At 41.2% G+C, this 27,774-nt stretch overlaps 1 protein-coding gene across 1 annotated transcript in view; it reads left to right on the forward strand.

Annotated features, from left to right (window-relative positions):
* LATS2 (large tumor suppressor kinase 2) overlaps window positions 1-22,355 on the forward strand; it is a 41,335-nt gene extending 18,980 nt beyond the window's left edge. The window contains exons 2-7 of the mRNA XM_009890623.1: window positions 10,048-10,180; window positions 14,047-15,584; window positions 18,367-18,949; window positions 19,580-19,762; window positions 21,051-21,157; window positions 21,861-22,355. Coding sequence (XP_009888925.1) covers window positions 10,048-10,180; window positions 14,047-15,584; window positions 18,367-18,949; window positions 19,580-19,762; window positions 21,051-21,157; window positions 21,861-22,355 — 3,039 coding nt within the window. The remainder of the gene's footprint in view (window positions 1-10,047; window positions 10,181-14,046; window positions 15,585-18,366; window positions 18,950-19,579; window positions 19,763-21,050; window positions 21,158-21,860) is intronic.
* Window positions 22,356-27,774: the final 5,419 nt, after the last annotated feature.

Genomic DNA, 27,774 nt, shown 5'->3' on the forward strand with positions numbered 1-27,774 from the left:
GAAGGCTGCAGTGACTAGCAGTCATATAAAGCATTTAGTACAAAGGAGTATTTTCGTAGTCTTAAAAACCATTAACTGTCAGTCAGTAGTAGTAAGAAATTTTTACTTTTAGACCTGTGGTTATACATGTGTATTTGATGGAGTTAATGAAACTAAGTGCTGCGTGGAGACGTCTGGAAAAGTGTCTAATGAGATCCCTAGTGTTGCAGAGTTTGAGTATATTGTATTACAAGGTTGAGCATATTGATTTTAAAATGTTAAAAGCGTTTTTTACATTTTTGAATGAAATTTTTTAAAAAAAGATAGCTAGCATTACAGTTAATACATAAAATTCAAAAATGCCAACAAATTTTTAAAAAATAATATTGTATGTAAAAATTCCACATCTTCCTAGTCTTTGAACAATAAATATGCCAAGTTGTCTTGCCCAGCACACTTGCACTCTGCGTGTGTGTGTATGTGTCTGTACTGAAAAATATTAGGAATCTCAAGATAAAACCCAGATGTTTCATCAGTCACGTGAGACGGGCTGCATTGCACTGTGAGGCAGAGAGAGATGTAGCCTTCATTTGTCTCACAATGGAGCTGTATTTCTCAGATTTTTATTTTTTTTTCATTTTGACTGTGCATTACTGCTTGATGTCAGTTGGGGTCCCATTGTGGTATAAATCCTCAAAGGACAGAACAGTTCAGTGGTAATGCATTCCAACCAGATATCCTGGAGGTTTTATAGTTCTATTAAATACTCCCCAAAGAAAAATTAAGGGGGACAAAACTCTCCTAAACTTCTAAAGGCCGTACCAGGAATACACTTGAACCTTGTTTGGAAAATTATGTTAGTATTTGACCTTGAATATGAATGGACAACTTAATTTTACTGTTTTTACTTGAATTTTTCTTGTCTTGGAGAAGAGGTTTTAAAACAACACTTGAAAGTTCTAGTGGTTTAAAACTGAAAAAAAAAACAACCACATAAAGTTACAAGAAAAGGAGGGGAGAGGAGTATCACCTCAAATGTTACAATCTTATGAAATAGAAGAAAACTTGTAATGCTTTAAGTAGGTGGCACTCAGTAAAAATGAAAGAGGCACCGTTAACAGAAATAGATGCAAAATTCAATTTGTAGAGTTGGACATGGAGAAATGCAATAAACAGTACTAAAGCATTGCATATTTGCAATACCATGTGACTTTCTGGGGAGCAGCTGACTTTAGCAGTGCAAAAGCTCTTCCAGTCTTTGACACAATTCTTTTCTGTGCTTCGGGGCTTTATTCCTGGACAACAAACCTCATAACTCATCTTGCTGAATCTGAGCACCCAGTTTACAAGTCTCTTGTATCCAGTTTGTCTAAGACATCATTTGCAAGCTCTGTGAATATTTGTAAAAATCCTTTTTTATGCATAACTCGATATGTATGTATCTTTATAGTAGAAGGAAGAGCAATGGGAAGCACTCACCTTAGTGTCTGTGACCACTGAAAAGAAATGCTTTGATACACAAATAGCATTATTGTAAATGCAATGCCAGCCAAACGCATATTTGGCTAATGTGTGAGCAATAAAATTAGCAAACACATCACTTGCTGCTAATGAAGAGGAATAAGCTCATCATGAAGCCTTCACTGAGCTGCTATTCTATCCAGCTTGATTTACTTGCCCTGCTAGAGTAAGAAACTGCCGTTTCCAAAAAAAAAAAAAAAAAAGGAGGGGGGCAGGAATGTGGGCTCTAGTAGGAAGGAGTCATGCTATCATTCTGACAGCTCAGTATGTGAAAAGTGGGTCTGAAGGAGAGCAGGGATGGCCTGCTGTTCTTGCTTCCCAGCCTATTTGGAAGAAAGGAAAGAAAAAAGTGGTATTGACAGTGGCTTTTGATTATTTTCACTCCCTTTCCGTTACTGTTGTTAATGCCATGGCCTCTCTTTCTCTGCCTGTTTGTCATTGTTCTTTCATGACACTTGAGCTTCATGTGGAGTGCAGGTTTGTTGCCTGGGGCAGGACTTCTTCCAGCTTCCTGCAGGCTCTCCCCTTTCCAAATCTTTTCCAGAGCACCTGACATGCTTCCAGAAATGCTATGATAAATGTATCTATAAATATATATAACGAAATTACTTGTCTTGTCTGACTGGTGACATAAATAAGAAATAAGGCTCATTTCTTCATGAAAGAAGGTGTCATCTTTTTTAGTACATTAATTTCAGAGGGCTCACAGGCTTACTTGAAATTAGATTAATTTCAACAGATTCACGTACACAGGCATGCACACTTTATATTATATCTGCATGCATGTCTGTATGTACACACGTACTCTCTGGGACATCAACAGGAGATGTCTGATTAAATGTTCTGATTGGATTTGAAAATTGACATTGCAGTGCATGTGTGTTTTTTCTCTAAACAGATTGCATCTCTTGAATAGTTCATCAGAGCTTCTTGAAGTGTTTACATACGCACTTCTTGTCTGGAGATGCCTTGTTATAAATAATCCCTTCATTTTACAAGCATTTGTTTGGAAATATGTTGAGCAGCCATGCTTGGTTTGATTCCAAATGTCTTCACTTTGGGACTTTAGATTGGCTTATAGTCTGAAGTTTGTATCTCTCCTTTTCATGCAAAGAGCCATATTTGAGCAACTCGTGGAACACAAGGACTGTAGTGTAAGATGGCAGGCATCCTCTCTGAAACACCCATGGCCAAACACAGGGTGTCTTAAAAGGAGCTGCTGGGGGGAATGTACTATTCAGTTCAGTTAAAACAAACAAATAAAAAAAAAAGTTATATGCTACTACTTCATATAAATTGCATAGTGTTAAAAAGTATTTTGATGTCACTGGTGTCTTTTGAGGCACACCTGCTAAGGAGCTATGTCATGTTTCCAACTGTTCTCAGCTCTTGGTTTTTTCTCTCTTGCGCTTTCCAAGTTGGTGAAGGTGTTACGGTAGTTGTTCTTTATAAGTACCCTGCTGCTAAGTCTAGAGAGTGTTTTTTTTCCTCTTGGAAGAACTTAAATAGCTTTGATTAGTCATGAACTTAAGGAAAAGCACCTGAGGAAAAAACAGTACAAAAGTTTCATGATGGCCCTTTTATTTTGAGTTTTTTGTGATACTTGTGAAAGAATTTGTATTAGCTCTAGCGCTAGTAAAATACAAAAACTAATGTGATAAATTTCAAATTTTGGTTTCATTTGTCTGGTTTGTTTGTTTACTTTTTAATCATCCAGAGCTATTATAATTCTGAAAAGATACTGGAAACATTTTGAACACCTATAATTTTAATCATCAAAAGATGCTTCTCAATCTCTAGTTACTTTTGTTTTATTTTGCCTCATTCCTTCCATAGCTACAGGAAATGTGCCATGTCCTGTGGCTTGGAGGATTAAGGTAGTCTTATTTCAGCAATGGTTCATGGTGGTTTTCATATGAGGGTTTTCATCCTGGGACCCAGGAGAATTGATACTTTAGCCCTCCAATGTCTTTTTGCCTATTACTCCAAGTTGAATATTTTGGGCTGGACTTAATTACCTTACTTTAGTAGTAAGTTGTCATACTGCCATAAACGCAACAATAGCAGGACCCCAAGTACTGGAGGTTGCACAAACACAGAATAGTAAAGATGCCTACATTCTGTAGGTGACTATCTAAATCAAGACTGAAAGTCTTTGAAGGCAAGCAGAATGAACGGTGTCACAGCAGCAAATGTCTTGTTAGTTTTGTGGGTTTTTTCCTTCTGATAGGATGTCTACCACAACATTGTATCATTTCCAAAATTCTCACTATCTTTTCCGCATACTCCCTTTGTTAGTTCTTCAAATATGCCTTGGAAATGTTATATAAAAACCTTCTGGTTAAAGTTGTTTCTTACCTGTAATTCCCCATTCCTAATTTACAGTTCAGTTTCTGTTTTTCATATGTTGATGCGATTTAACTTAGTGAGTCTTACATTTCATCACCTATCCATATTCTTTTTCTGTCTGCCCCAACTTTATGTACTACAGGGTGTTCCTCCTGCATGCTTTTCACATTAATAAGTCTGGTAATTAAAAAAAAAAAAAAAAAAAAGAAAGGAAGCACTCTGACAAAGTGAAGTGGGAATGCACAGTCAGTGCAAAGCAGGGCAGGAGCATCCGACCAAAATAATGGATGACTGTAAGGGCTGCAGTGCTACCAGAACTGAAAAAAAAACTTCAGGAGCACAAAGGGTAGAAATGCTGCAAGCAAGGACTAAAAGCCAGGATTAAAGCCCCAAATTCAAACTTCCTCTGCTGAAATCAGCAAAGGGAAGGAATGACTTTACCACAAGGATAACTTTTCCACCACCGTTCACGTCTCATCAAGAACTGGTGTGTGCAGTGCTTATCAAAACCATGTCCCGGTCTGATCTTTCTTGATACAGAGATGGGCTACTACAGGCATAAAGAGAATGAAGAGCCTCTTCTACAAGAGAAAACTAAAAGAATGTGGTTGTTTGAGCCCAGGAGCCCAAGCTGCAAGCATCCCTTGGGATGAAGGGGGCTCGCTCTCTGTATCTAACAGCAGAGCTGCTGAAGCTAGAAGTCAATCGAAACTAAAGGCAGAGGGAATAAACTGACCCTGTGTAATTTAAACTGAAAATAAGAGGGAGGTTTGTCACTACTAAAGCAGTATAGTTTTGGAGGAGCTTTATAACAGGAGCAGGGGGGACAGAAAACACTTAACTAGCCATGGGGTAGATATCCATTAGTTTCTGAATGTGTTATGTGGTTCATGAATGGACTTAAGTGATACTGCAGCAAACAAGTGGGTACTCAATAGGTTTCTGCCCATGCTGATTTCCTCCTGCTTTTTTGATACAGTAAAATCGAAGAGGCACTAATGATTCTCAGGATAGCTTCTTAATTATGTGGCTAGAATTTTTTAATCAGGGTTACAGTTGGGCATGGGAATTTGTGGGCAAAATTTAACCCCTGGTGTTAGCAACCTGAAAACAAGCAAAACAGAAGTAGAGTACGAAATTGGATCAAGCGTCCAAGATAGAGAATATTACAAAATAAGGTTCTCTGTTCTGCGGGCCTGCAGCAGTCCTGACAGAGCATATTGTACACATTGTTTCCTGGTTTTCTTAGGTTTTGTAAGTTGAAAATCATGAATGAAAATTCCTACAATGGTGGGCTATCGCAGAAAGGTTTGTAATCAATTCTGGATCATCTCTTCTGGCATAAGCTTCATTTTTTTCCCTTCCGCAGGGAACCTGTATCTGTTTCCTGCATCTGTCGCCCATCCTTCTTTGTGAATGGAAAGCAAGTAATTAATTTTTGTTGTTGTTAGCAATTAATTACCCTTGCCAAATCTTGGAGGACCTATTGTCTCCTTCAGACACAATGTTCTTGGGAAAAAGTCTTGCTTATTGTAACCTCTTGTGCAATCTTCACTTGGATAATAAATACATCTTGGCAACTAGGAGCTTTCTGAATGAAAAATGTTGCTGGACAACCCCGTAGTACAGCAAGAACGCAAGCCTCTGCCAATGCTAGTGGAGTACAGCCAGGCGGGAGGGTAAAACAGGGAAAGCCTTTCCCATTGCCTACAGAGCACAGAGTGATATGAAGTCTGTATATGCACACATCCAAATATCTGTTTACCATCAAACGAGGATTTTCCCTGTTGAGCATCTGAGCTCAAAGGTGGCCTTCCTTCTAGCAAAATCTTGAAATCTCTTGGAAAGCTGCCTTCTACCAGCATGAGACTGGAGAAATAACAGACCATGTTGACCGTGCAGCTGTCTGGTTTGGGTAGCCCACTGTAGAAACTAGCTGGAAAACACCCCCCTCCCCATTTTTCTCTGTGAACCCACAAATTTGGGATCATGCAGAGTTGTCTCAGTCTGCTTCATAGTTCATGGCCTGACTTTGGTTTTCCATTAGATCTGTCCAGAACCACAGCTGACCACTGAAACCTCATTTTAATATTGCAGCTGTAACATTTATTACAAAATTATTAGAGTTAATTGTAAAAGTGCGTTTTCTCCCCTTGTAGCTTTTCACCTTTACTTTTTCTGGTTTATTTTTTCACCAGCAGCTAGTGATGCCTGGAAGCAAAAAGGTGCATAAAAGCCCTGCATGGAGAGATGTTTGAATCCTCCAGAGGGAATACACAGAATGCAAAGAATGAGTTGGGGCCGGGACTGCTCTGTTCCCTTGTGGTTTATGTGCGCGCTGCCAGTGGCTTGTGTTTCTCCTTGCAGCCTGACAGCTGGCTGTGGGGTTAGCAGAACGCAGCCAGCGGCCAGGTTTCTCAACCCGTACTGCGGCTGACAGCGTTTGGCCTGGTGAAAAGGAAATGATCTGAAGCGGAGGGCCTGATGCAGTGTACCTTGCAGTTAATGGAAATCTTTGTTGACCTCAGTGGGAGCTGGATTTGATCCTATGCCTACTTGAATGTTTTGGCATTGGATACGGCTCCAAGCGGATTATTTTTTTTCATGTCTCATTTCTGGTCTTTTTTCTTTCTTTCTAAAATGTACTTACCTTAGAGTGGCATAAAATCAAGACAGGTCTATCTGTGTTGGTGTAGCTGTATACTTTTATCCTTGCCCAGTGTCTCTCCTCTTGTTTCCTTAGCCCTTCTACTGCCTACAGTATCAGTTTGCAAGATTTTGGCATTGATTTCTCTCCTTCTTCTTGAGCCATTCTGCTGCCTCTCACAAACACCCTCCACCTCTCTTAAGCCTCGGCTCTCCAACAAGTGTAATTACTGACACTGCTTAATCTATCTTCTGCCCTTCTTCCCATCTTTCAAAACAGTCTGTATATTGATTTCCAGCAAATGCAGCCCAGGCTCTGTCCCCTGCCACTAGCAGGGAGCCAGCTTCCCCTTCAGCAGGCTGCTGGAGGCCAGCCCTTCGCTGCCTTTACCTGGCTGTGCTCCCTCGCTCAGCAGAGCTCATCACTGCATTGCGTATAGGAAGGAGGGGGCCACCATCCCCCATTAGCCAGCGGCCACCTCGGGTACAGAGCATACCCTCTGTGAGCCTCAGCCTTGCATCAGCTTGTCCCCCATCCCTAATGAAAAGGTGCTGGAGTGGAGCCCTCTTCATTTGGCTGCCACAGAGGAGACAGCTGTGGGCATGGAGGATGGTGATGGGAAAAACAACGCGGAGGAGGCCAAAGGCTATAGCAGTGCAGGAGCTTCTTGTTGCCCTCCACTCTCATGGAGTATTGCATGCCCCCAGAGGGATTTTTCTCCTGACTGGAGAATTATGATTATATGTGATCTGCCTCTGAGAAAAACCTTTTCCTTTTGTATGTGGAATGTTTATTTTTTGTTGGTCGCTCTCCATTTGCTTGGAGATGATGCAAGACTTGTGAACCAGCATCAGAAACTGGAGCTATTTGTATACCGTGATAGCTATGGGGAAAGGGCCAAAGCTATGGGATGGTGTACAGGGGGATCCCAGGTGTTCTTTTGAACCGCAGAAAAACTTACTTCATTTTTTCCAGCAGTAATGTAAATGCTAAGCAAACAGGGTATATAATGAGGAAACCCTTTGGAGGGTGGCAGCTGGCCTAGTGAAAACTGAGAGATGGTGAGCTGGAGCACAGGGCTCCAGTGGGGTCTTGCAGGGGGAGGTTGCCAGTGACACAGCTGCCAGTCCCAAGGTCTTGCTGGCCCTCCTAGCTTGTCGTACCGTCCACAGTGAAATGTATTGGAGTTTTCTCCTCCTGTTATTCCCACTAAAGTTTAAATATGAATCCCCTAACATAATCTGCTGAAGGTAGAACACGCAGCTTCAAATAGACCAGTGTAATTTTTACTCTACTTTTCTGACATAAGCAATGGTAAAAAAAGAGAACAGTAATGCCACAGTGTGTGTGTGGGGGGGGTGTGTTGTTTTCAGAGATGATATTATTATGCCGGTGATAAAAAAACTAACCTGCTTTAGCCCCTTTGAATTGTATATAGCCAGCACAGCTAAGAGAGGGAGAAGTGGATTGTATGGACTGTTTTATTAATCATTAAGATAATTGCTTACCAAGCACCTATTCTCTTGGTACTCCATTCCAGACAAAATAACAACACAACATCCAAGCCAGCCCAAATGTGTGCATGGAGCACATTTGATTTAGGAAACTTTAAGACTTGTGATCTAAGGCTAGATCCAGCTGGTGTAAATGGGCAGAGGTATTAGCAGCCCTGTGGAACTGGGCTGTAAAGCCCAGAGTCCCTGGATGATGAGAATGCTGAGCACTAGGATACGAATTTGCTAATGCTTTAGAAATGCATCCAGAAGAAGAAAAAAAGAAAGAAAGAGGAATAAAACATTGTAGGAAATTCTTTCCTTCATACATAATAGTTTTCTGTTGATTTAAAATTGCCCTTAGTAATGTGTTGGTGCCAGTGAAATATTTCAGCTATAGGAAATGTGAAACAAACTACTGCCTTTCTATGAATTATGAGTCATAAATTGTATGAAAAATATTCAAACTTGCTATAGCTATTCCCCAAGCAGAGCCTCTGAGTAATGGAGAAAACGCTGCCATTTTGGGGGGCGCAGGGGGGGACTGAGCTAAGCGAAGCAAAATGCCAAGTGCCAGCATGTGGCTCTGTGCTGTGTGAATTAGTGTCATCTGAGATGATCCTCCCTTGCTAAGTAAACAGTGAGTATGTTACATGCACTTGCAGTGCAGTCGGGCAGAGTTGCTCTTTGCTCCAGGTGGTATGGGAAAGGGGGATACATGTTGGGGCTACCTGACTGCTAGCCAGGGTGCAGAACTGCCCTGTGGGAGAGCGATGTGCTTCTGCCAACCCAGCCATCACATCTGCAGTCCATAAGCCAAGCCAAGAAGGCACAAACTCCATCTGATTCCGTGCTCAGTGGGCAGGTTGTGATCACAGAAATCCCCTAAAAATGGCAGTAAAGTGGCACGATAATAGGATACTGACATTTGCAGGCAAGTCCTTGATGGTGACATTCATTTCATCCAGCTTTAGCTGTCTAAGAGCTAGGAGTCCAGTTCAAATTGGTCCTCTAATCTCCTGTCACCAATGGTCAGCTTATCTCCTGTTTTATCTTTTTTTTTTTTATGAATTGGCTTTTGGAGGTGATTATAGAAAGGATCTCAGCAACTACTTTTGACTAAGTATCTAACTTTTTGATGGGTGAAGTTCAGTGTGTTGAATTCAGCATTAAAGCTCTGGATTTCAGTTTCTCCATCATTTCAGGAAAGACCATGCAGCCTTGTGAGGATTTGTGAATTTTGCTTTGCAACCAGAGGCTAGAGTCATTGTTGAAAGGTATTCTATATACCTGACCTGTAAGTAGAAGGGCAAGCAAACTGCAGGAGAGTGGGACTTGCTGACTGTAAAGCAAAGGATGCTAACCATGGTTGTGATAGTATACTTCACTAGAGTACTCATATTTGTCCCAGTTTTAGTTTTTCAGGTTGTGTGTCTGGCACCCATATTAACTTCTCAGTGATGGATGCGTGCCCAAGAAAATACAGCTAAAAAGACTGACAATGTGAAATGCAGTTCGGTGTGCCTAGTCATTTTCCAGATACTGAATGATGTCCCAGCTGTACTGAAAACAGCAGTCTTTCTTCCCCATTGACTCTAGTGGGGCGAGGATTTGCTCAGCAGAAATCAACCCCTGCTTAATTAGCTTCTTGTGGTATCTGTGAAAGCATAAAGCTTTTACTGTGTTCAGGTATGACTAGAAGATGTGCTCTCAAATATCAAAAATTGTTTCATCCTATTTCATCCTATGTCAAACTATGCTGCCTTTTCGAGACCTGATTCAAAGTTTATGGAATGCTAAAGTACACATTTCAGTTTGGTGCTTCTTTAATTGCCATAGTCTAGGTAGGTTGTGTTTTTTATTATTCTTTTAATTTTTGAACTGTGTAAGGCATGCAAATGTTTTCAAAATGTGAGGCCATTTTGCTTCAGGCAGCTGTGATCTGGTGTGAATTATAAAACGTTTCTATAAATGTAAGAACGTTTACGGCTTTCTAGCCTGCAGTACAGTGCTCGGGTTTTGTCTCAATGTGATTCAATTCTTGTTTGCTTTATACAGGAGATGGCTGTCCGAGCACTGAAGCAGACGGGTAGCAGAAGTATTGAAGCAGCTCTGGAGTATATCAGTAAGATGAGCTACTTGGATCCTAGAAATGAACAGATAGTACGTGTAATTAAGCAGACCTCACCGGGTAAGCACGAACTTCTTTAAAAATTGTGTTATTTTTTCTTGCAATAGGGTTTTTTTAAAGTAGAGTCGGTGCTGGGGAGAAGTAGTGGATTGGCAGTATTCAATAGTGCTCTTGTAGGAGACAGCGATGTGAACATGGCCCTGCAAGGTGAGCTGGGCTGGAAGCTGGACGCAACTCACCTGCTTTGCAAGAGCACATTCATAGTCCACCTTCTTAAACACAAAGCTGTTTATCCTTCAGTGCAAATCACCTCAATCATATCAAGCTTACCGCAAAGTAAAAGCTTGCCCATAAGTAATTGCAATCGAGTTGTGAGGTAGCTTACTTCCGAGGAATTCATTCATGTTAACGTCCTTGTAAGTACACTGCAGAAGTAGCTTGGGCCAAGGTAACAGAAGCTTCTCCTCTCATCCCTGCTAGCCTGCGTCACTTCTGTTCCATGTAAATTAGCAAATGGGAGTATTTAGGCCCTGCATATGCCTTATCAACAAACAGCTGACAAAAGGCCCTGCAAGAGTTGTTTCCATTCAGGTATTAGCACTTACAGCACTGCAGAATGCTTTTGATCTGTGATCAGGATACAAGGTAGTCTGGATAGAGTTTTTTACTTTTATCTTCTTTCAGTTTCAAAAATTGGCCAAGCAGACAAATAACCATCCTCTGACTGGCTAAACCTGTGTAATCACACAGTGTTAGATGCTGCAGAGGGGTTAGTGGATGAAGGGTTGGGCAGATTCGAGAGCTGTTGTCAGGGGCCTGTTTTCTTGGACAAGTAACTTCTCTTGTGTCAGTGGCAACATTTATACTTTAAAGGTCTTGGCTGTGTTGGACTAGTTGAAGCTAACATATCCATTCAATCAATCCGATTACAGTAGTACAGACCTCTAAGTGTGGTCCGAAGTTGAGTTTACTGAGTGCAAGTGATTTCCACGTGACAAATCTCTTTGTGGCCACCTCAGCACCACCTTCGTCCTTGCCTTGTGATCAAATTGAAAATCTGCTTTGGGAAGGGTGTTAAATTTGGGTTAGTTGATAGAGGGGCATTTCCAGAGATGAGGAGAGTCAAGGAAGAGAAGGCCCATTCAGTTTAGAAAGAGAAACTGCTGGACAGAAAGGAGGTCTTCAGTAAAGCGACTGCTTTCCTGGGGGACCCTGAGGGTAGCCACATATCTAGAAGATGGAAAAGGGAAAGGAGCTCATCTTCCAGGTAGTCACTCTCAGGAATGGAGCTTCAAATATGATGAAAAAGGGTGCATGGTTCTGCCCTTTCTGTCAGTCTTAGGCTTCCTGTAATATTATTTAGGGAAATTCTGGAAAACCCTAAGAAAATACTTCCCAGAGTGTTACCCTGCAGGGTAAAAGACAAAGTAGTATTGGCCAGTATATTTGGAGAGCTCTGTCCTAATACATGCACAAATGTGGCCTCAGCTGAGCCTTAAGAAGAATTTAAAATAACTTTGACAGAATTACTGTGCTATATTTTGCTTTATATTATAAAGGCTTTATTCCTTAAAGTGAAAGAACACACCCAGTCCTAAAGAGCATACATTTCCTCTGAAAGGGTTGCAAAATCTTTCCAGGCTAGCATTTTAATTACTCAGTTGTCTTTCATTTGCATTTGTTTTTGCTTTCTTAACATTCCAATGCATGCAGCTGCTTTGAATATTTAACCTTTCAAGCTGAAGATCCGCCTTTACTTTTAGCATACACAGAATGCAAAACTTAAATATCATGCAATTAGTGCTTGCCTGCCTGAAGTGCCACAAAATCATACTGATTTGTTAGGTATGGTCTTGTTTGTGCTAGGATAGCATAGGTCTCCTCTAGTTGATTAGAAAGCATGCAATGCTACTTGGGAACCTTTCATTTGCAGTTTGAGAATTTAAATCTTCTAGTTTTGAATTCCATATATTGGTATATGAAAATAGATTTTCAAATTATTCACTTCTGTCCTGCTTTAACTTCAGTGGTAAAGTTAACAAGAGTTTCAGCATACTGGCAAGACTGGAATAAAACTTAGCAGATATTACTGTGGGACAGAGAGCTATGTATAAAAACAGATGATCCCATGAGTATAGTTGATTAATCTTAAGAATACAGACTCATCTAAAACCTTCACAGGCAAGAGATAGTCATAACAGTTACCGTGTTGGATAGGAATGTGTGAAAAAAAAATCATCTGCAGCTACCACATTTGGTATCTTCACAAATCCAAATATTCCTCTGTCAGACTACAACAGACTTACTGGTATGCAAATCTAGGAGGTGGACGCCATATCTCTCTTGACATCTGCAAGATTCCTTGCACAGCTGAAGTACGTGTCCCAAAGGAGGACAATTATTGCTGCTACTTTCCTTCATGGCCTCTGATAAGGAAAAACAAAGTCAGTTTTCCCCAGAGACTCAGCATGAATCCTACTTGACAGAGCTGACAAATGGGTCTTAGGGCTGCCTCCCACCTCTAGGCCAGAGTAGCCCCTTCTTAGGATGCTTTGGATTGCCACAGCCTCATCGGTGCATCTCACTGTGTCGCAACAGATGAGCTGTCAGGGAGTGCTGTTAGAAGTACAACCTCGTGGTATCATAGGAAAAAGAGCTGCCGATTATAGATTTCATTTTAAAGGATGCTTATTATTCGTCCAACTTGATTCCATTTCAAAACAATGCATTGTTTATGAAAGTGTAATTTACTATGGGGGCAGCCTTTCAGTGTGGAGAGATGGTGCATAGACGTGCACGTCCTTGTGTGCCTGTGTATAGCAGGGCTTGTGTGTATGGAGGTGAGGAGTCAACAGCTATGCTCAAGTGTGTTGCATCTGGCCCAACTGGGACATGCTGTAATACAAATAATTGGGAAAGCTTGCAATCCAGTGTCCAAGCCTGTTAGCGCAATACGACTCTTCTTGTAGACCTTGTGAAGTCAAGATTTTAAAAGGAAATTGTTCAGGCGTATATAGGCCAAGTCCTGTGTTATATGAAAATTGTAATAACCAGAAGGGGAATAGAAAAAAATAGCAACAGCACAGTCTCCCCTTGTCTTTCTAGCATAGCCAGTGCTTTATACACCTGCAATTTGTCCTCAGATCAAAGAACTGATGAAAAGTGCCATTGGCGCTTCCAGTGTAGGAATGCTGCTATCTTGTCTCTGCACATTCTTCCAGCTAAGATTAACATATTGACACCCTGAAAGATTTGCCTTCCAAACAGATGGAAGATGAGTAATATGAGGGGATACTCTGTGTCCAACACGTTGGAAAGAATACAGGACAAACTTTGTGATGCCTTTGTTGCAAATGAACAAGAGGGAGACAAGGATTTTTGAGGAGAATGATGGAACAGAGAGATGTAAACAGATCCCCAGCATGAGCAAGTGAGCTCACTGTGCTGAAGATGTGGACTGTGTGATGACCTAGTAGCTTATAGTAATGTTGACTTTAAGTTGTTTTGACAGTCCTTCCGGGAGCTTTTTTTCTCCCGTTGGTGCTGGATTTAACCCCCTGCTCTGTAGCTTCCTCCTGTCTGAGAGTAATGACTGGTAATACTGGCCCAGCTTTAAAAAACAGGCCGTAGTGTAATCTGATGATTTCATAGTTAAGGAATTTGTGCTTCTATTTTCATGATTTGGTAGAACTCCCTGATGATTCCTGGCATGAGCGGTGTTGTGGGCCAGTAGCTCATTATCAGTAGTAATACTTGGCACCTATAACTTTAAATGTGCTTAATTTAGATTTTGGAAGGTGTTTTTGTAACACATACTCCCTACACAGTGTGTGTGCATGTCTGTATGTATAGATGGATGAGTAATGCAAAGAAATTGGTTCACCTGAATTGTTTCCTAACATTCTTCTGTGTTCTTTTTTATAAAGGAAAGGGTATTGTGCCAAATAATGTAACCCGCAGGCCAAGCTTCGAAGGATCAAACGAATCTTTTCCGTCCTACCATCAGATCAGTAATGCAGCCTATGAAGGGACAGGCTTTGGAGCAGAAGGTGCAAATATGCTTACTGAAGTTCCAAGGCCATACATGGATTATTTAATCTCTACTTCACAGCCTACTGCTATGAATGCTCCTGTACAGCGACCCTCTGGAGTAGGCACTCACAGCACACCAACAAGCCATCAGCAGAAAACATACCCTGCAAGTATTGAGTCTTCTGTGATTAATTACCCAGTGGCTAATCACAGCAGTCAAGCTTTGCAGCTGCAGGCATCCCATGGCTCCAACAGCCAACATTACAGTAGGCAGCACATGATGGTGCAGGGGGAACCTATGGGGTATGGTGTTCAGCGAAGTCCATCCTTCCAAAACAAGATGCAGCAGGAGGGAGGCTACACCAATCTCCCAAATAAAGGGGCAGTTGTTCAGAATAATTCTGGTCATGCATTTCAGCAGGCACCAGCAAGCCTGTATATATCACATTCCCATCACAAACAGACAAGTCCTTCTTCTCATCAAATGCATGTGATATCCAGAGGTCCAGCCTTTGCTAATGAATTTTCAGACAGTCCACCACAAAATCTATTAACTCCATCTAGAAATAGCCTAAACATGGACCTCTATGACATGAATAATCCTCAAGTTCAGCAGTGGCAGGCAGCAACACCGTCACGCCGAGATTCTTTACAAAATCCAGGAATAGAAACATCTCCAAGGCAACATGTATCCTTCAGACCCGATGCCACAGTGCCGAGCAGAACAAACTCCTTTAACAACCACCAGCAACAGCCACAAGTGACAGTGTCTATAAGACAGGTTCCTTCAGGAAAACCCGATACTTCAATCACGTCTCCAAACACTATCACAGCAGTCACATCTGCTCATATTCTCCAGCCAGTGAAGAGCATGCGAGTGATGAGACCTGAACCTCAGACTGCAGTGGGACCTTCCCATCCTGGTTGGTTACCGGCGCAAGCACCAGCTGTGGATGGTTTGGAGATCATTGAGCAGCACGTGCCACCTGTTGGAGCAGCTAATGCCTATCAACTAGATGTGGATTACGGTAACCAGGAACTGCGGTGTCCACCACCACCGTATCCAAAGCATTTGTTACTTCCTGGTAGCTCTGAGCAGTTTGATATCAACTGCTTATGCATGGGCGTAGAGCAGACCCTCCGTGTAGTCCCCAATTCAACGTGCAATAAGGCTGAGGAGAACAGTGAGCGAAATGACAAAAGCAGCAAGAACGCTAAAGCTGAGAAACCAAGCAAGGATAAAAAGCAGATTCAGACATCTCCGGTGCCTGTGCGAAAAAATGGCAAAGATGAGGAAAAGCGAGAGTCCCGAATAAAGAGCTACTCACCTTTTGCCTTCAAGTTCTACATGGAGCAACATGTAGAAAATGTCATAAAGACCTACCAGCAGAAAATCAACAGAAGATTACAATTGGAGCAAGAAATGGCTAAAGTAATTCTCCTTGTTTTGTTATAATAAAAGCTAATGGGGTCAAATTGATTATTACTATTTTTAATCAGTCAAAAAATTTATAAAAGCGGGCTTTGCAGGAAGTAGTAGGTATCCAACACCTCCCTGTACCAGGCTATTTTTACTTAGAAGCCTGGATGCAGGTCTGGGAGGCTATTTGAAAAATCTGAGATGTGAAATAATGTATCTTCATACCAGAAAAGTAAAATGAAGCAACCCCCCCCCTCCTCCCCATAGTAGGAAAGTAGTACGTTTGCGTAGGCAAGAACTCAGAAGCCAGATAACCCTGGCAATATTGTGGCAGCTTTTGCAAAACTCTGTAAAAGGTTTTTTCTTTGCTCTGGTTCTTCCTCCCTGTTCCATGGTAGCCACTCACACACCAAAGCCATGGTTCAACTTGGCAGTATATTCACTGTGCCATATTTTGAGATGAATATGTAATACTTGACTGGAAGTTGTCTGTTGAACACATGTAAGTAATAATATTATGCAAGTAATCATATCTTGGACAGCTTGAACTGATCTTGGGACCCTTGCTGGAACTTGTTCTAGAAGCAGGTCTCAGGGAGGTGCACTTTTTAAGTAAGAGAGCTTCTTTCATGCTTAATTGTAGCTCTCAAACCTAAGCTGATTCACTGGTAGAGCTGCTTAAAACAAAGCTGCCAAGTTCTGATTGTTGCTCTGGCAGTTTTGTTTTTAATTTTTAAATGTGGAAGAGTTTTTTTTCCCAGGCATGACTGCAATATGACTAGTCTACTTTTGTATTTAAGGATAAACTCTAAGGAAAGCTATTATTAATGCATAATGGATAATAATTAACTACACGATCTTCCCTAACACAGTCAATTTCTGGAGTGAATTAATTTGATGCTTACATTGCTCCAGAAAACTCAGCCGTTTGTTTGTTGAGGTTAAAATTAAACCAGTATGATTCTAAATTCTCTTGAAAGGTTGGGCATTTTAGTGACAGTTAAGTTTGTCCTCACTGCAAGTACAGATTGTGTTGCATTGCTTGGATTTAGTGAATATCTTCCTGAGGTTGAGATAGGGAATGATCTCTAGAGAAGTAAAACAGCTAATTGCATTAGTTCTTCTCTTCTGACTCGTCAGCTTTCCCTCACTTCATAACTCAAAGATAATTCAGCTATAAACAAAAACAATTCCTTTCCCTAGCAACCTCATCGCTGGTTGGAATAATACACTGTGAACTCAGGAGATTTTGGCTATCTGAATATCGCATTATTTTTGAATTAACCAAGAGCACAACACACTAATTATTTTACCTCAAAACAATAAACACTTCCTTTATTATGGATTGATGTACTTGCCTTACATTTTAAAAACAGTATTACTTGTTTTGATTTGGCTGGTGCCTTCAGTCTGAGAATTCATCCTACCTGTTCTGCAAGTTTCTGCAGACCTCCTCCATCCTTTATTCATACAGATTTCATTTTTATACTGTGGGGATCTCACTGCATAGTCTGGCTGCCCACATTCATCTTTAAAGGCATAGACTGCAGATGTGAAATTAAATCAATCTAAGCAGCGGTCCTGTGGGTGTATGCTTGGATGTCTAGCCTGCTAATCAGTCAGCTTCAACTCCCTCCACCCTCCTCCCCATTGCCCCTTCCCACCAGGCACTAGTCTTCCTTTCAGAGTGCTTCAGTTGATGTCAGTTAATTCAGGATTCTGGAAACGGGGTATGCAAAAGAAAGAGGCATGCTGCAGAGGATGAGTTATCAGAGGATCCTGGGGATCAGCCCACGGGTTTCTACTGGTGAAGGCCACTGGTGGCTCTCAGGAGAGGGACAGGCACCAAAGCTGGCAGAATTGGCAGTGTGCAGGCTCTGTCTTGAAGGGTGAGGAAAGTCTGGCTGGATACTGCTGCTTCTCCCTTTCTCAGGAGGTCTCTCCCTGCAACCATGTGAAATGTTACTTGCAGTTACTTGGAGGCTGTCTGGGAACAGGAGGTAGGCAAGCCAGCTTTTTTACAGCTTAGGTGCAGAGGGGAAAATAATATGTTTAGAGGGGAAATAGCACCAGGATCTGGGCTGCAGTGGCTGGGGAGAGGCCAGAGCTGAGGGTGACATGCACGTATTTTGGGAGGAAAAGGGGAGAAATTTATAGAACAGATGGTCAGGAGATCTACAGACTTTGAGAGCGGAGGCTGTGTATGGCAGAGAAGAAAAGCAGTTTCTAAAGAAGGTGGTTCCCAAGGCACTTGGGAATCTGTAGGTCAAAACCAGCTTCTTAATTACAACACAAAACCCAACAATCAAACAGCACTTAAGGTAGGAACTGTTAATGTGAGTTGCCCTGGAGAACAATTCATGAACAAAGTGGACTGCTGCATTTAGGTTTAAGTTTCAGTTTATGTTAAGGTATACTGCAGTGTGCATACATATGGTGGAGTGCGATGGCAAAGTGCACATTTGAAAGGTGTAAACCAAATCCCATGATCAGGTTTGTTATGTTGTATTCCCCTTTCTGACAGTATTGCCTCATGCCTCTTTGTTCAGTCAAATGAGAAAGGCAGACCAGCTGGAGATATGGCAAATTCAGGTAACAAGTTAGGGCTCAGTGAATTTGCCGGTATTTCAGAAATGCCTCAACAGACAGACAAGACAGTATATCTCTCATGAATACATCTTTTCTGGTTCTTCATTAATTTTTCTGAGAAATGCATTTTGGGAATGCTAGTTTATTGTTCTCTTGCTATGAATGTAACAGTACTAGCTCTTGTGGTTTGCTTTCTTTCGTAAAGGCTGGCCTTTGTGAAGCAGAACAGGAACAAATGAGGAAAATTCTCTACCAGAAGGAGTCCAACTACAACAGACTTAAAAGGGCCAAAATGGACAAATCTATGTTTGTGAAAATCAAGACTCTGGGTATTGGTGCATTTGGAGAAGTATGCCTGGCCTGCAAAGTGGATACCCATGCCCTGTATGCCATGAAGACTCTGCGGAAGAAAGATGTGCTTAACAGGAACCAGGTGGCTCACGTCAAAGCAGAGAGGGACATTCTTGCTGAGGCAGACAATGAGTGGGTGGTTAAACTCTATTATTCCTTCCAAGATAAAGAGAACTTGTACTTTGTGATGGACTACATCCCTGGTGGGGATATGATGAGTCTACTGATTCGAATGGAGGTCTTTCCAGAGCGTCTGGCTAGATTTTATATTGCAGAGCTGACTTTGGCTATAGAGAGTGTGCACAAAATGGGATTTATTCATCGAGACATCAAGCCTGACAACATTCTGATAGACCTTGATGGGCATATCAAACTGACTGACTTTGGACTATGTACTGGATTCAGGTGGACTCACAATTCAAAATATTATCAGAAAGGTAGTGTTCTTAGGCTTTCTTTGTGATGGTATTGCATTACTTGTTTTGAAACAAACAAGTACCTCTTAGCAGAAATGCCAGTTCAGAAAACAGAGGTGTGTACATTAACAGAGAGTCAATGACAATATGAGGTGTCTGTCTCTCACTGACTCATTCCATTAGTTTGTTTCCAGTCCTTTGTTTCCAATACTGTTTAAATCCCTGTCAGTAGTCTGGCTGACCACTGCAGTAGTAGCAGTTTTTCAGTTTATGCTTGTTTTGAGGGTCTCTTTTGATGGTGAAATAATTTAATCTCAGATTTAAAGTAGTCCATGCACCTCCTGTGTGTGCCATTGAGAAGTATTGGTGTCCGTTAGCAAAAAGGTCATAAACAATTGGTATAGCTAATCTAAATGTACTCCATTGTTCTGTGTCTCCCATATGGGAGCATACTTCCTTGCACCAAGACAGGCATTTTGCTGGTTATGGAAGACCAGTTGTGAAGGGGAGGGGAGAAGGAAATGCCTTGGGTTTAAAGTTTAAATGCTGTTCTTCCATGAAAGATGGCACAAATAGATCTAGATAAATACTTTTCTCTTTGTGTGTTGTATTTTATGACCATGAATGTAAACTTTCTCTCCCATTTGAAAGGGAGCCATATCAGACAAGACAGCATGGAGCCCAGTGATCTTTGGGATGATGTGTCCAATTGTAGATGTGGAGACAGGCTGAAGACATTGGAACAAAGAGCTAAGAAGCAGCATCAGAGATGTCTAGCCCACTCGTTAGTTGGAACTCCTAATTATATTGCTCCTGAAGTCCTGCTTCGTAAAGGTAGATAACCTGTATTTTTTTTCCTATTTAAGTGAGCATCGATGCTTTGAAATACTTTTTTTGTTTGTTTGTTTGTTCCTTAAATAATCTTGCTGCTTTGGAAGACTGTCATTCTGAAGGCTGGAAACACTTAGCTCAGATTAAGGAGAACATATTTCTCTACATGCTCCACTGTTTAGCATCACGTTGCTGACATTGATGGTGGTCATACTTTGTGTGTCTGTGTATATCTACACTCTGAGGCCTTTGAATGAGGCTGCTAATAAATGTGTCAAATGATGTTGGCAGTGATACTTTTCAAGTATAAAGCAGATTATCTGTGCTCATGGAGTACGACTATGACCACTAGCAAGTTTACATAGACCAGTGAGTAGCCAGCTGATGGTTCTGAATCACCGATTCAGACAGACCACTTGAATATGGATTATATAAACTTGTGGGAACATGTCTTCCAGACTCCCAGCCAGAATCTTGGGGAAACCCAGCAAAACATCTTCCACAATTTACACTGGACGCCCTGCATTCAAAAGCTCGGCTTGAGGAATTTAGACAGCACTCGGTGTCTATCCGTGCAGAACAGACACGGTCTGTTCTGTAAGACTGTAGTAAGGAGATTAGATGTTCAGAGTTGTCTACAAGTCAAAGCCTTTTCAAGTTGAGAGATTTCACACTGGACCCTACATCATCCAATCACACAAATCTCCATTGAAATCAATGTTTAAATCCTTCATTCCTTTTTCAGAGGTCTCAAACATAGTTGTCTTGTCACAGCAATTAAGTGATTGAAATTATTCCTCTGCTTGGAACTTGCTCAAAAACTCATTGGTGGCTTTCTTCTGTCTATAGAGCCAGGCTGTGTCTTTCAACAACTTTTCAAACTCGTCGTGTCGCCTCCACTGAACTTAGGGGGGACATCAGCCACTAAACCTTTTTGTTATTTTTTGAGGTCCAGTTTGTGCTGTGTAGTGATGTAGTTGTGGGACAGGGCATGAAAAAAAATCATTCTTTCTAATTATATGATTTCACCACTCACTTTTGTTGAGAATTAAATTTATTCAGAAATATTCCCAGACAACAGGATTAGATCTTTACTGACAGCAGTAGAATTCAGGTCAGCAAGCAGAAACGACTTTATGATGGAAGTGGATATGGAGTCCTTTGGTTTTAGGTCACAAATTGTTTGAGAAAAGGCAAAAATCTCTGCTCTATGTTTTGATACTTAATTGCAAGTAGCTCTGTACGCATTCTCCTTGGTTGGTGGAGGACAACCTTTTGACTTGCCTTTCAGGATACACTCAGCTCTGTGATTGGTGGAGTGTTGGTGTGATCCTCTTTGAGATGTTAGTGGGACAGCCTCCTTTTCTGGCTCCTACACCCACAGAAACCCAACTGAAGGTAAGTTGAGAATTCTAAGCTGTGGCAGCAAAATTTTAACCTTTTCCCTTCCCTTCTCCTCCATGCACAGACCTATCCTCTCTCGTTTTACTAGAGAAAGGAGCAGTGAGTACAAAAGCCCTTCCCAATCAATGAAGATACCGAGTATCAGACTGGAACTGACTTGTCCAACTGCACAGATAGTTATTAGTTTTATGAGTCTTCTCAGCACAAGTTCATCCATCTAAATTTCTTAGAGTGCCTATCAGATTTGAGTAAGCTGTTATACTAGTGATAATTACAGTTGGCAATGTAAGTGTTTCAAAGTCAAGCAGTGAGTAGTTTTTTATTCGAAAGGATCTATCTCACGAGCACTTTTCCTAGTTCGCATTTTGGAGATGAAAGGAAGTAATTCCTTGAAGTCATTCCATGAAGTCATGTGTAAAGTGAGTATGTTCTCAAATGGGACTATGGGAGCACTCAGGAAGGAATTTGCCTTTTTGTAAAATGGAATCGCTCCTTTTATCTGCTATCCGACAATGTTTCTTGGTTCATTAAAGTAATTATTAACAGCCAATGCAATCTCATCATTGGGTTCTTGAACCTCTAAAATAGCTATACAGACTGTGAATTGACTCGTTATTTGTATACTTCTGTACAGTTGACAATCGGAAGGATTTTGTATCTGAGATTAGAAGTTGTTTAATACTTTTCTTACCTCCAGGTGATAAATTGGGAAAGCACACTGCACATTCCCTCACAGATCAAGCTAAGCCCTGAGGCAACTGATCTCATCACAAAGCTCTGCTGCGCTGCTGAGGACAGGCTTGGAAGAAACGGAGCAGATGATATTAAGGCCCATTCTTTCTTTCACTCGATGGACTTCTCTACCGATATCCGTAGGCAGCCAGCTCCCTATGTTCCAAAGATCAGCCATCCAATGGACACTTCAAATTTTGATCCAGTTGAAGAAGAAAGTCCTTGGAACGATGCTAGCGGTGACAGCACCAGGACATGGGATCCACTAGCCTCTTCCAATAGCAAACACACAGAACATGCTTTTTACGAGTTTACTTTCCGAAGGTTCTTCGATGACAACGGGTATCCGTTCAGGTATCCCAAACCTTCTGGAATGGAAGTTGGCCAGTCTGAGAAATCAGATGCAGAAGACAAAGGTGTGGTGGATCAGACTGGAGCTTGTCAGCCTGTATATGTGTAAATTACTGTATAGAGTACTCCAGATAAGACTAATCTCAAATCCAGTAGGGCCTTTAACTGATCTTTTAGGAGCTGATCCTGCAGTGCTTGTTAAGGTGTAACTTCAGCTGGAGCTGGAGTTGTCCTGGGGAGTCAGAAGCTTGCAGGGCCAGGTCCTGAAGATGGCACTCTTGAAAGTTCAGGTCAGTTTTACTGTAAATAACTTTGGTGATAATTACACTTGAAATCCTGGTCTTCACCAAAATCTCCAAGGCCAGCAGTCTGTCATTTCTAGGCCTATTTTTATTTGAGGTCAGCATCCCCCTACTCAGATTAACATTTACAGACTTCTGCAACTGTCAGCGTTATTTTTTAAATGAATAAAGAGCACTTATATTTTGTTTATAGCAGGGTTTTTTTTCCTACTAAATTATAGGGATTAACTTTGACAAATCATGCTGCTGTTCTTCTTTTCTACGTTTTTATTTTATCCATAGCACTTATTTCACATTTAGGAAGATGCATAAAGCTGAAGAACATGTGATGAAAGGTCTCTGTGCAATAATGTAAGAAAGAAAAATGAAAAAAAGAAGAAAAATGAAAAAAAAAAACCAAACCTGCTCTCTAATTTTCTAAATTTACTGATGCCATTGTATTCGCACCGTGATTTTTGTTTATTATATGTATTTTCCACATTTCAAAATTGTGACATAACCTTAAAGCTGCTTTATTTCCTTCTGCTTATTGGAGTGTAATAGAAAGTGTGAGCAAGTGACAATTTGGGTGTGATTTCATTGTCTAGTGTGTGAAGAATGTTGCATGAGCAGTGTTTTTCTATTTGAAATGGCCTTTTCTTGCCATTCACAGGCAGGTCCTGTGGATCCATTTTTACTAAGGGTCTAAAATGAGACCGTTTTAAACAGTGTGTTGATAATGTATTGTGTGGGTGGTTTCCTCTTATGATTGTATCCAATATTAATTTTGTAAAACAGATTGCAACGGTTATAACTGAATAGTGATTTTGTGGTCTGATGTAATAGATCGTTTTAGTAAACACGTGTCATCGGCACACACGTTTCCCCACAAAGGATCGATAGCAAGACCACTTTACAAAGCTGATTTGTGGCAACAGTCTACATTGGGCTCGTTCACGTAGCATGGAGCACAGTGTCCGTTGTTTAATACTAGCAGTAATGCAGAGCACCAGTACTAACATATGTAGCTCAACGTCTGCAAACCAGAAGGTCGAAAGCTGTGCTCCCGTAACACACCGAGATCCCAAGTGCGATGAGGCTGATGTTAAGTGCGTGCAGCTCCACGGACATCTGTGGAACCTGGAAGTACGTGGCTTTTCCAGACATCAGATCCCTACGTGTGACTGGCTGTGTATCCGTTTAGGATCCTAATGTTTTGGGCACTGACATCTGAAACTTGCATTGTTCATAGGTCATTCTGTCCTGTTGTCTGTAGATAAAAATGTTGCTGTGATGGAGCACAATAGTCCTGCATTTCTCTCAAATTATAGGCATACTTTGAAATATCAATTCTTAACTATGTTAAAATATGCATTTTTTTGTATATGTATAAGTGAGAATTATTCAAGGTGATATCAGAATACTAAAGATAATTAAGCCATACATATTTGCATATATATTATATATAACTAAATAAGTAAACACACACACAAATCCTTAATTCAGATTAGTGTAACAGTCCTATTTAAAGTGATTGACGTAATAACATTTGAGGAAAACACTCCTTTAATGTGTTTTTGCTTTATTTTATTTTTAAATCTGGAGCTTCATTATTTTTTCCGTATATTATTCCACATATTATTCCTTAATGTTTTAGCATATCCTATCCTATCCATTGTTTAGATATCTAAGCAACAACATATAAATTCATCAGCCTAAACTAAACAAAAATGATTGTGTATTTGTTTACATTTGTATGAAAGGAATGTTCTGAGGTATGCAGTGCTTGTGTTGTGACAGTTTATGTAAGATTCAGTATTACTGCTTTTTTATATAGTAATGCTTTTTTGTTATTTACATCTATCTGACATTCTTTCATGTGGTAGGTTCTTTCTCAGGAACTCAATTTAACTGTTATTTATTGATATATCATTGCCTTTGAAAGCTTCTACTGGCACAATTTATTAAAAATCTGAATCAAAATCTAAAACGCGTTACATGTTCTTGAAAAGGATAATTTCTGCCTATTTTAAGGCAGAAATTTTAATTGGGTTGTTATTGTAGTGTTAGCGATGGGTTTGAATTATAAACACGAGACCCAAATCTCACCTCTCCTGCAGCATTTGATGTGGGATCTCTGGGTACATTGAGACAATTTCTTCTGTCCTCGTGGCCCTTGAGAGTAAGGGGCGAGATTCCCGGGTAAAACTTGCTTCGGTGTCACCAGGTCAGTAGGTGGCATAAAATTCAGCACAGTCACTTTCTCTGCAGCGGTGGCTGTGCCAGAGCATCCGCAACCAGTGCGCTTGCCCCTTCTGGCTGTTGCCTCTGATGTATTTCTAAAACGTAAACAATTCATCTGCAAATACAGAATCTTTGTAACTAAGCAAAACAAGAGAACCTAGCCCAGAAGGAAGCAGGTGCTTCCACAACAGATATATTATTCATTTAAAATCTATGCTGCAGGGAACAGAAGCCAGCTCCCATTTCACCTAAAGAAGAACTCATTTGAAAAACAAACCTTCCTAGCTTATCAGGTGCTGTCTCTAGAAGGCTCACCTTCTTTGCAAACATTTCAGGGGTAAACAGAAACTTGGAGTAAATTTTATGAAATTTGGACAAGGAAACAGTATGCCATATATTGGGACTGTCTCTAAGCGTTCTCAGTTCTGCTGAACTCCCTGCAAAAAGCATATACTATCTTCTTTTAAGAAGTTAATTTAATGTTTATTTTAAAAAATCTCTTACTTTAAAAAATCCAAACAAACGACGAAAAGAAAAACCTAGGTGTATTTATTCCTGACAGAAAGTAAGGAGTTCATTAATTTCAAAGTGGTGTTCTTAGGTAAGGGCACAGGTGACCTTGGAGATGTAATCCAAACTTCACTAAGTCAAGGTTGAACCTGCTGCTGATCTCGGCGAGACAGGATTTCATTCCTGGGTTTCAGCAAAGACATGTATGCACAGTGACACCACTAACTGTGTGTAAAAAAGTCTTAAGTAATTGCCTCAGAAAATGTAAGTAATTGCTGTTTCCAGAATGGAAACTTTATAATGCAACAATGCCGGTGGCACAGGAACAGAAAGGGCCTCTGCAACCTTTCATACCTGTCTTCTTCAGCGTGGCCAGATTTGCTAAGAAGCAGCAATGATTCTTGATAAGCAAATTATCCCCAGTTGGATGCAAAAGAGCTACCAGTAGAAGTCATAAGCAGGTACCTAGCTTGAATAACATAAAAGCTAAATGAGGGAGAGAAGCATTTGACTTTTAAATGGAAATGGAAGAATGAGGCTAACTATGCTGGAAGCAGACGATAGCCTGGAACTTGATGGAAAATCACTCATAAGAAAATTCTCTTCTTTTCCCTGTAATTTTTGAGGTATGAAATAACTGCCTTAAAAGCTTTCCTAGAGAAAATACAGTGAGAAGAATTTAGAACATATAATTTGGTTCTATCCCAAAATACAGAAACATTGGCAGAAAATGGCAACTGTTGCTAAAATTGTTATTGGAATTAAAAATATTAAATCTTTCCCACAGGAAATAATCTCAGGAATAGATAATGTAGAAATAGTAACCATTAAAACACACATACAAAAAAAAGTGTAAAAATGTTTTTCATGGCAAAGAAATCTGCTGCAGTGAGGACACGGAAGTTGTGCCGCCTTCTGGTTTCTGTTCTGAGCAGTGAATGAGCTGTGAGTGGCACTCCGTAAAAACAGAGTCCCAGGTTCATTCTTATCAAAATAAACTGAGGATCTGATCTGTAAAGCTGTGGTCACCTTCTGCAAATGCAACAGTTGCTCTGAGCCCTGCAGAAGAAGCTGGAGCCTGGTGACATAGAATCATAGAATGGTTTAGGTTGGAAAGGACCTTGAAGATCATCGAGTTCCAACCCCCCTGCCATAGACAGGGACACCTCCCACTAGACCAGGCTGCCCAAGGCCACATCCAGCCTGGCCTTGAACACCTCCAGGGATGGGGCCTCAACAACCTCTCTGGGCAACCTGTTCCAGTGCCTCACCACCCTTAAAGCGAAAAACTTCTTCCTGATGTTTAATCTAAACCTGCCCTCTTCCAGTTTATATCCATTCCCCCTCGTCCTGTCACTACATGCCCTAGTAAAAAGTCCTTCCCCAGCTCTCCTGTAGGCCCCCTTTAGGTACTGGAAGGCCGCAATAAGATCTCCCCGGAGCCTTCTCTTCTCCAGGCTGAACAGCCCCAACTCTCTCAGCCTCTCCTGATAGGAGAGGTGCTCCAGCCCTTGGATCATCCTCGTGGCTCTCCTCTGGACACGCTCCAGCAGGTCCATGTCTTTCTTATGTTGAGGACTCCAGAGCTGGACGCAGTACTCCAGATGGGATCTCACAAGAGTGGAGTAGAGGGGCAATTTAAACTCAAATGGACCGACAGATGCACTGATGTGTCAGCTCTCGTGGTTTAGAAGGTGCTTTTACTTCGGCTGTGTGAGGTGAAAAATACCTGTGCCTGCATCTGTTAATTTTCAGATAGTGAAGAAGATGGGGCTTCATGAAGCAGGCCTTGTGTGATCATAAGTATTTCTTAAACTTCACCAGGGCTCAAAAAATTGGAGGGTGTAAGGTGCAGTTCATCTCCTGGTCTTGGTCCTGGGACCTCCATGACCCAGGAAAGCCCCAGACACTTGGGTCCCCTTTGGCTGTCGTAAGAGAAGGGGGAATTGAGTGCGCTTGGGTGAGGGGAGATAGCTGATTGTGTTAGATCACACATGGCAGCCAGGATAAAGATGGTCCAGCCTTGCTGCAGCGCACAGCTGTTACCCCATGGGTGTGTGTGTGTTGGGGAGAACATCTATGCCAGCACCTCCTGTTTGTCGTACACTTTTTGGGAGCACATGTCACACAACACACTCCTCAGAGAGTCCTGTTGGGCAGGAGAGAGCTTGCACGCATGGTCACGTAGCGAGCCAGACCCACACAAGGGCAACTGTTCATTAGCAATTTCTTTGGAAAGGTTCAGTTGTCCAATGAATATATACACATCTCACAGGTATGTTCACCAGCAATTTGTAGTGTCTGGCTGTAGCTCAACATTGGGGGATTGGTAAGAGGGTTTTTGGTTTGGTTTTCTAGACCTGAAATTTAACAACTAAGAAAGGTGAAAATTCAGGGCTCATTTAGAGGTTAACAGCTTCCAAAGCATCAGCGTAGAGTGTGGTTTAACCTGATGTTATGATGAAACTCCAACAAAAGGAGTTTTTTTTAAGG

The sequence above is a fragment of the Charadrius vociferus genome, unplaced genomic scaffold, assembly GCF_000708025.1.
Source record: "Charadrius vociferus isolate BGI_N301 unplaced genomic scaffold, ASM70802v2 scaffold278, whole genome shotgun sequence".
Lineage (NCBI taxonomy): Eukaryota > Metazoa > Chordata > Aves > Charadriiformes > Charadriidae > Charadrius > Charadrius vociferus.